This window comes from Drosophila busckii, chromosome 3L (assembly GCF_011750605.1).
Source record: "Drosophila busckii strain San Diego stock center, stock number 13000-0081.31 chromosome 3L, ASM1175060v1, whole genome shotgun sequence".
Taxonomy (NCBI): Eukaryota; Metazoa; Arthropoda; class Insecta; order Diptera; family Drosophilidae; genus Drosophila; species Drosophila busckii.
The window spans coordinates 8580777-8590436 of NC_046606.1; the positions used below are offsets into that span (position 1 = coordinate 8580777).

The 9660-nt window shown below is 43.6% G+C and overlaps 3 protein-coding genes across 3 annotated transcripts; 2 read left to right on the forward strand and 1 right to left on the reverse strand.

Moving 5' to 3' along the window:
- Window positions 1-104: 104 nt before the first annotated feature.
- On the reverse strand, window positions 105-3736 carry LOC108600935 (zinc finger protein 37). Its single transcript, XM_017988772.1, has 3 exons — window positions 2876-3736; window positions 473-2819; window positions 105-404 (listed from the first exon to the last, which is right to left on the reverse strand). The coding sequence occupies exons 1-2, from the start codon at window positions 3474-3476 to the stop codon at window positions 517-519; spliced, it is 2904 nt and encodes a 967-aa protein (XP_017844261.1). The 5' UTR covers window positions 3477-3736; the 3' UTR covers window positions 105-404; window positions 473-516.
- A 960-nt stretch (window positions 3737-4696) lies between these two features.
- LOC108598687 lies at window positions 4697-7797 on the forward strand. The gene is made up of 5 exons (XM_017985408.2): window positions 4697-5181; window positions 5529-5817; window positions 6353-6684; window positions 7055-7134; window positions 7203-7797. Exons 1-5 carry the CDS (start codon window positions 5101-5103, stop codon window positions 7519-7521), a joined length of 1101 nt encoding a protein of 366 aa, XP_017840897.1. The 5' UTR covers window positions 4697-5100; the 3' UTR covers window positions 7522-7797.
- A 386-nt stretch (window positions 7798-8183) lies between these two features.
- LOC108600004 (glycine cleavage system H protein, mitochondrial) lies at window positions 8184-9209 on the forward strand. Its single transcript, XM_017987288.2, has 3 exons — window positions 8184-8505; window positions 8567-8845; window positions 8907-9209. The coding sequence occupies exons 1-3, from the start codon at window positions 8394-8396 to the stop codon at window positions 9005-9007; spliced, it is 492 nt and encodes a 163-aa protein (XP_017842777.1). The 5' UTR covers window positions 8184-8393; the 3' UTR covers window positions 9008-9209.
- Window positions 9210-9660: the final 451 nt, after the last annotated feature.

The window sequence follows — 9660 nt, forward strand, 5'->3', positions numbered from 1 at the left end:
TTTATAGTTTGTAATTATTTATGTAGTTCTTGTGTGTGTATGTGTTTATGTTTACTAAAATTCAATCATCTTTAGTGTTAATTATTTTTGTTGTTTTTTTTTGTTTTGTTATTTTGTATGCTAAAATCTAATCCTATACATGTTTAGCCATGAACATGATTTTCACGCAATTATCGAATCGAAGCCAAAATCCAAGCAATAATTCGGTTCGAATTTGCTGTCAACTGGAGTCTTAATACATATGCTAAAAGTATGTATGCTATGTGTACGTTTGTATGTGTAAGTGTGTGTGTGTGTCTGTCTATATGAAATGCATGTTTTTTTTTTTGTATATGTAATGAATGTGTACGCCAAAGCCTTCCAAGGATTTGGTAACGCCTATCTAAAGTCAAATTGGTGAACACCTGCAAAAGTAAATTGAAATTAGTAAACTTCTTTTTTTTTTCATTTTATTTCATGCTCTGCTGCTTACCATCCGCTTTTATACTCCACTATCGTGTACGGTTCATCCCAATCCTAGTCCGTCTTCGTTTCGGCAAACTCTTCGAGCGCGTAGAAACTGGCGCTGCTACCAGCGCTGCTTGTGGCTGTTGTGGTGGCCACCGAAGCTGCCGCTGTGGTGGTTGCAGTCTCCGCTTCGCTTGTCTGTGTTGCCTCGGCTGCTTCCTCGCCAGCAGCTGCGCTGTCTTCTTTTTCCTCCTCGTTGCTCTGCGCTTGCTCAAGCACTTGCTGTTGAACTTGCACTATGGGTTGTCCATCTTCGGTGTAGGACACAGACACGGGTATGCGTGTGCCGTCCTCGCTGATGACATGTGGACCCTCCTCGCCGTCCTGGCCCTGTTGTATAATGAGCTGTCCCTCAGAGTTGAGCAACGAGGCATCAATAAGCTGTTGCTCATTGTTATCGCCATGCACGAGCACCATCTGGCCATTGCCATCGGTCATCATTTGCAGCGTTTCGCCCTCCAGACCCTCGCCGGACTGAAGCACGCCAACACTTTGCAGCAGCTGCTGTATTTGCTCTGGGTCCTGCACTATGATCTGATTGCCCTCCGCATCGGTCAGTATGTGGTTGTCCAGCTGCAACAGATGTCCGTTCTCATTGACAATAAACTTGATCTGGCCGCCATCCACTTGAGCCTGCATGGCTTCATCCAACTCCATGGCTACGTGTTGCTCACCACCCGCTGCCTCGGCAGCTTCAGCCTCAGCGGCGGTGGCGGCTTCAGACTCACTAGCTTCAGCAGCGGCTGCAGACTCGGCTGACTGCTCCGTGTTGGGTGTATCTGCAGCTTCGCGTTTCTCAGCCTGTGCCTCGGCAGACTCTTCCGCAGATTCCTTGTGCTTATCTTTGCCTGCAGCCGACTCTGTCTTGCTGCCGGCTTTGTCGCTTGATTTACCGCTGGCTGGCTTGCTGTCTACGCTGTCCACAGTGCTGTTGGCAGTGGCTTCATTATCATCATCTAAACTGGGCATGGACACAGGTGCATTGGATTTGTTGTCGGCTTCAGTGGGTTTGCTGTCACTGCTGCCTTGGGATTGAGACTCATCCTCTTCGGCCTGATCCAGATTGGGCATGTCAATGCTCACCGAGACGGGTGTCTGTGAATTGGGCGAATCCTTCTCGGCCTGCTCGCCAGTGGCCTCCATCTGTGGTATGGTTATGTTGAAGGTGATGCCACCTGTACCATCTTGCGATGTGATAACCATCTCGTTCTTGCCAGCGATCTTCTCGCCTTCGCTCTTCTCCGAGTGCAGCTTCTCGAACAGACTCTCAATATCCGCCTCAGCATTCTGCTCGCCAGTTTCATCCTTCATTCCGACGCCTCCATCGTTGGGCTCGTCACTCAGCAGTGCTGTGGCAGCGGAATTAAGTGCTGTGGTGCCACCAGCAGCAGCGACACTCTTCTTGTCACGTCTGTGTGTCTCCATGTGGTGGTTGTAGTACGTCTCCTGGATGAAGGTCAACGAGCAAATGCTGCAGGAGAAGAAGCGTATGTTGTTCTCAGCCTCAGCTGCACCAGCTACAACTGTTGCGCCTGCCTGGGCGGGTACACTGTCGCTTAGCGCCTCGTCAATGGTCTCTTGGAGTAGCTTCTGGGTGTTGCTAGCAGCGCCGCCAGTTGTACTGTGCTTCTCCGCAGACTGCTGATGCATCTCGGCATGCTTGACGAGCAGCTCGCGCTTGGAGAAGGTTAGCGAGCACTGGCTACACTTGAAGTAGTTTGTCTGATGCTGCTTGGCATGCACGGTGGCCGCTTCGCGTGTCTCAAAGCGCTGAGAGCAGAGGCGACACTTGAACGGCTTCGGCTTGCCGGTAGAATGCTTCCGCATGTGGTCATCAAAGACACCTTTGTCCGTGGACTTGAACTGACAGTGATTGCATGTGTACAAGGCAGACCCAGCAATCGACTCCGCCGCAGCAGCGGTGGTAGCAGCAACAGCAGCTGCAGTAACTTGAGCTGCAGCCGCTGGTATGGTGGTAGTGCTGGTCACGAGCACATTGGTGGCATGATTGGACTCCATGTGCTTGCGTAGGCTGGCCTCGTTTACAAAGTTAATGTGGCACATGGCGCAGGTATTGTCCATGGCGGTGCTGTGGTCACGCACCATGTGCTGCTTCATGGCGCCAAAATGTGGGAAGATCTTGCGACAGGTCTTGCACTGAAATGTCTGCTGCTTGCAGGTCTCGTAATGCGTATTGAACAGCCGCATGTCCGAGGTCTTGTAATCGCACGATGTGCACTTGTAGATCTTTGTTGCCTTGCGCTGCACCTGCGTCTGTGGCGTTGTCGACGCTAGCTTCAACTGCTGCGACACTACAAAACAATGCTTGGATAAGGCCAGGCTCTAATTAAATGGTTGCCTAACTCACCTGGTGTGGACTGCTGCACAACTTTGCGTGTGCGCAGTAGCTCGTTGCCGCTAGAGGAATCCTCCAGTGATCGGCTGGCAGCGCCACCCTGCATCTTTTGCATCTTGAGCGGCGGACTTCCCGCCGCCTCGGCCACGTTGCCACCACTGTCTTCGTTAATGCCATACTTTTTGTTCAGCAAGTTGAGCAAATTGGACTTGACACGCTCCACATCGTTCTCCAAACGATCGTAGTAATTGACCAGATTAGTGCAGCGCGAGCAAACGAAATCCTCATTGCATACTATTACGAGGAATCCCTCGCCCACTAGCTGCGCTAGCTTGTTGGGAAACTTGGTTGATGTGTGCGTGGTGCACATTTCCGTAAGCGATGTCTGCGTTTGATTCAGCTGTAGCAGCTCGTCACAAATGTAACAACGTGCGCCCGCATCTGAATCCAATTGCTGCTGCGAGACAGCTGCAACGCTGGAGCCACCGCCGGCGGATGCTAACCGCGTCGTTTTCAATACACGCGGCTGACCGGGACCGGTGACGGTAACAGCGCCGCTGCTGAGCAAATTATTGAATTTGCGATAGGTGGCCGGGTTTAGTTGATTGGTCATGTTGTCTGTGTATTTGTGTATTGTATGTGTGCGTGAGTACGGCTATTACTCTAGTATATTATGTTGTTTTTTTTTTCACGGCTTTTTAGTATGTTCGCTGCTTTACTGCCACACAATTCTTTTAACTAATTATTGCTCGAGTTTGCTTGTGTGCAGTACCTTGTTGTTCTTTTATTATTATTCTCAATTAATCGGCGAGCAACAACAATTGTCGGTTTTTTCAATTCACATTCGTATGCCGCGGCGTCACTTCGACTGTACTAAAGTCTATCGAGAGTGCTGTATTTTTTAGGGTTAAAAAATTCTGCGCTGTACTCGTGCACTCTAGCCATCCCTTTCTTGCGCACTTATTTGGTGCGATATTTGATTTGACCACAGCCAGTTGTCACGTTTTCTCGCTGCGGAAATGGCGGCCTTCTTAGGAGAGCGTACACGTTCAAGCCAGCAATGCTGCACTTACAGATAATGCAGTCAGCGTCATGCAATATAAATAATATGGTACAGTTTCCAAAAATAGAGTGTAATACATTTATAAATAACTTATTATTAATTTAAAATATATAATACTTTATTGAAGTGCATATTTACTACAACTAACATGCTTTGCTATTTCTTGAAATTAATTCGTCAGTCGCGGTTTGATTGTTGTACGACCTGGTTTACTTGCAGCCCTGATAGCTGACGATTTAATGCGCGCGCTATTCAAATTTTAATTGACTTCCCGCATCATTGCTTATTGATTAATATGTTTTTATATATTATATCTATATAGATTAAATAAAGTATCATATAATTTACATGTATACAACAAATAACAGCAGTGTAAGATATTTGGGTTTAAATATAATAATTCTTGCGTGTAGAAAGCTTTTGCCACTTTCCGACAGATGGCGCTTTAGATGCGCGCGTTATTTAAATTATTAAATGCACAGACTATAAAACACAAGTATTTGATTGCTGATAAACATATTTTACTACTATATATGTACAACACTAATGTTGGTTATTATAAAGATAAGACATAATATAGCTGTTCAATTTCTCTGACGTTTCGCAATGAGAGCTCGTGCGCTTATCAGTGTCAGTGCACTCCCACCCTTCGATAATTCATACTAAGGTACATATTTACCAACGCAAGCCGATATTTGGTAAGGTTCGCTCTCACTGGCCAAAAAGAACCAATTTCAGTCAGTTGACAAACGATACGAAAAGCGAACGCATATCAGCGTAAAAGTCGAAATTCTCCACATATAAATAAAAGTGTGGGCACTGTAAATTTATTGGCCATTTCTTGAATTGCTACCCGCTGCTGTAGCCGTATATTTCTTATTTGTTATTGTTGTTGTATTCAAAGTGTGCCATTATCGTGTGCTTATCGAAAAATAAACGCATTGCAATAACAAATTAAAAAAGAACGAAGAACAAAAAAAAAATCGCAAGTTAATTGGCGTTTGTTACGATTCTAGCTGAATCGCCGTGTCCGGTGTGCTTAGTTGTTCGAAGCACGTCGTACACTCGAAACGTAACCAACGCCCTCTCTAATTACCAGTAAACAGCGCAGTGTTGGGCGCGGTATGAGAATATAGGCAAACCGCCAAGATCACGAAAGAGAAACACACGCAAAATGTACGGAACTCCAAAGGTAGCCATCAAACATTTTGATAGCCTCAAGCTATGGACCAATTGGGCTGGTGCACTTGGCATGGTAAGAAATATATACATACATATATACATATACACGAAGTTAAAAAATTAAATTGGAAGTTTGAAGTTGGAGTGCGACCTCATTCCAGGCATTGATAAGCAATTTTGTTGGCCATCTGCTGTTTTTAGATACAGTCAGAGATAAAGTTGCAGATTCAGGTGCAATATGAGCTTTCAGTGCAAACTATCTATTGCTTTTCCATTATGATCAGCTGCGCCTAATCAATCAATGGCCATTATCAAGGCAGCTATTGTTGACTCAGCAAACAGACCAGCAAAAATCCATTGACGGCCACTTCCACTGTCACTTATACACTCATTCTATATGGCTTGCTTTTATTTTTGCAGGTGCAAGCTTGTATTTGGATAGGCTTAACTATTACAGCCATTTTAGCCTATAATTGCGAGCTTTATATATCAGATTATATGACCTGGGGCTCCTATCTGAAGTTGGTCTTCTTTGATGTTTACTTCCGCGGAAATTGCCAAATGTCGACCTCGGATTACCAAAACTATAATACCGGAACTCTTTACACAGTGCAAACTGTATTCACGCAAGAAGATATTTTGATATGGTCTAGCGTTTACCTCGGGGTTTCAGTTTGTTGGCTGATCGTATCGATTGTTCTGCTGGCATGTAAGTACAAAAAATATAAATTTTATCAGGCCATTCGAAGTATATCAATTCCCAAGATAAAAAGTATGATATATGTATTTCAGCTTAAAATTTGCTTGAAAAATTGATTTCAATTGCATTTCACACAATTTAATGATTCATTGCATTTATTCACTGCTCTGGTATTTGGGATGAGTAAATTGGTTTTAGTTTTATCTAACTGGGAATTTCAATAGCATATTTTATTATCACGCTGCTAAAGCTGAAAGATAAAATCAAAAGTCCACACAAAACAAAAACAAAGCGTTATTTGATAGCGATTAGTTTGTTTATTTTTATGACATGTACGTTCGTACATACGTACTTACATATGTATGTGCTATTGTATAATAAATGGTGATTTTGCTTTAACAGCGTAAACGGGGTTCTTAACTTTCCACGCTTGCTGAAAGTCAAGTAAATAGTCTTTTCTATCTATAGACATGATTACTTCATTAATACATTTGTCAACTTGATGGATCCTCAACTAATCGAAATAATTAAAAATAAATTTCAGGCGTGCGCAAAGACAATGTCAAGCTCACCCTTGGAGCCATCTACGCATGGGTCTGCTTTATGGCCATCGTTTGTGCAATGGATGTTGCTGCGGGCGTCATCTTTGGCATTGACTATGATCGCTTCCACGCCAAGGCATTAACCATGAATGCGAACAGCATTAATGTGGGGGAAATAAATCCGAATGGTGCGCAGCTTCTTGCCGCTGGCGTTGCGGCGCTCTCCATGATGATCATCTCCTTAAAAGGCTTCGTGCTGTGGCTGATGAACTTCGGTCTGCTCGTCTATCTATTAGCGCGCGCCTTGCAAATTGTTCTTGATAAGAAAGACACGGTGAGTAGGTGCTGTAGGAATGCGAATGATGAGGGCATGTGTGATAATAATAATAATTATCTATAAATTCCGCTTGTCAGGCGACTAAGCGTTCTAACCAAGATCAATAGGTTATTTTCAAAAATATGCTCATGTAAGCAGTTTTATATTGCTACCAAAAATGCGACGTCAGTGCTCGGAACTGCGACATGTCTAAAGTTAGCTTTATGTACACATGTACTGAATAATTATTTAAAGGTGGCAACTGATAACGCCGAAGGCGTCCGTCGCAGTAGTCGATAAATTGGCTTACTGCCCATGCTGATAACTGGTTTGAAGATTTGGAATGTTTGCTTTCAATTTACTTGACATAGCTTTGTTTTTATTATAGGAAACCCTTTTCATGCCACGCAAGGATTCGGACGACATTCTAACTACACGTGCACCCATACGCGCCTACGAAGATGAGACGTAAGCATGCAATGTCCATAATTTGTTAAGACCTAAAAATAAACAACTTCTTAAAATCTTATTTGCAGTATCAAGGTGCAGGCTTATAGTAACGAAGCCTATATTCCGGAAACCCGCTCCACTGCTGAAACCATTGAGGTCAATGAAGAAGCAATAGTGCGTGCAGCTCACATGTCACAGGATGCAAGTCTAATGGACCGCCGTTTCCGCAACATTGACGCATTCCAGCAATATCCTGCTCCCAATTCCAGCCGCACTCCACGCCAGCAATCTCAGGGTCCTGTTCAAGAGACTGTTATCGTTGCTACTGCAGGCTTTCCAGTGCCCGACTATTCACCGCAGCCCAGCCCCAATCCCAATGGCATATTGCGCCATCCACACTACTAAACCATAGGCATATGCCACCAGCAATAATTCACATAATTCTCAAATAAGTACCGCCCCAGTAAAGCAGCTAAAATTAAGTTCAATGTAACAAACTTTCGTCGCCACCTTAATAGTTCTTATCGGAGCTCATTTTGCATATTAATTTTTATTTATTTATGTGTAAACAATGTATGCATACAAACATATTTATGTACTTTTATGGCTACAGACAATTGCTACTGTAAATATATGCTATTAATCTAAATACATTTATTGTTCTTTGCACGTCCAGTCCAACTGATTGTTGTTTATATTTTCAAAATTGCTGATAAGAGAGCCCCCAGCAACGATTTATTATTTAATAAACACTGATGTACGCGTTAGCTAAGCCTAAAGATTAGCAAAACTATTTATATATTTAAGCTAAAAGACAAAATTATGTACAACAGCCTATTACTTTTAATATCATATGACTGTGAGCAGCATTTTAAATATTGCGCGTTACAAGCAAGTACTTAACAGAAAATGTTAATAACATAAATGTTTATTTGGTTGCCTATCGAGCCGTATCGCTGCCACTCGCTCGCACCAACAAGAAAATTCTTTGTTGCACTGCTCATTCGCTATCGCTATGGATGATACGTGTTAATTCCGGTGTTTGATATCGCCGGCAAAGATTACGTCGCAGGTCAGAAAGTTCAACGAAAAGCAATAATATTGATAAGAAGTTAGTTTTAGCAACAACATTTCGATGAAAAACATTAGAGCCGGCTGTTAAACGTCGTGCACATGTTAATATTTTGTTCACTTTAATTTGAGACGTGCTCTGAAGCTCAAGGCAGCGTTGACAAGCTGACAATAAATATTTCAACTCTAACAAATTGCAACGGAAAATGGTTTTCATAACAAAGTTGGCACGTGTGGGTGTGCAGGCTGCCCGTCAGCTACGCGCTACTCCTTTAACGACGCAGTGGCGTAGTATCCATGTCAGCTGCATCCTAGAAGGTAGAGCTGTTTATGCAATCAATTTGTGTGCTCTAGACTAATGTTTTTGGTTTGCTTGCAGAGCGCCGTTATACTGACAAGCACGAATGGGTGGAACTTTTGGACGCCAACAAGGCCATTGTGGGTATTTCAAGCTACGCACAGGAAGCGCTTGGCGATGTAGTGTTTGCTCAGTTGCCCGAGCCTGGCACAGAGTTGAAGCAGGATGATGAGTGCGGCGCTTTGGAGAGCGTCAAGGCAGCCAGCGAGGTCTATTCACCCGTATCCGGCAAGGTAACAGAGAAGAATGCGATGGTAGAGGATACGCCAGCGCTAGTCAACAGCAGCTGCTATGAAAAAGGTGTGAATAATTAAAAAAAAAAGTAAAATTGTAGTTAACTACTATATTTTCCTTATTATAGGCTGGCTTTTCAAGGTGGATCTTAACAAGCCCGATGAATACCAAAAACTCATGACTGAAGAGCAATACAAGACTTTCCTAAGCAGCAGCTCTGACCATTAGAGGCTAATGGAAAACACCAAACTCAATCTACACCGTTGCCCGTTGTTATCTCATGGAAACACAAACATCCTCACACATACACACTTACAAACAAACAAACTCATCTACATATCTATACCAAACTACGTTGTTGTCGCATTTGGACTTGTCGCTACGCTTTAAGAATAAACTGTAAAGCCAAACACTACACTTAAAACAAAAATACACAATCGGCGATTTAATTGACCTGCGGTCAGCACTGTCATAGATCCCCCACGGATGTACACAGTACACAGATAATAACGCCAGGAGAGTCGACCAAAGAGAGTACGAGTGGAAATTTGTTGTTTGTTCTCTTAAATCGCTTATCAATTGAGTCAAAAAGTACTTGAGCGCCAATACGAACCGGAGAAGTTCACAGCGGTAGTCCACTATGTAAAAGAAATTGTTGCTGAGGCAATTGGCAGGCATCACCTGATTGCAGCAAGAGCAATTACGAATGACTTAGGACACAGTACATATAGGCATGACGACAAGATGAATGGAAACATACGCTTGTCGAACTGATAAGGATTTTGATGGGCCAGTCGTACGTCTGTCACTGTCTGTTATACCGTAGATGGTGATAAGCACGCATATTTTGAACTTCGCGGCACGAGCCCGGGCGAGTGCGC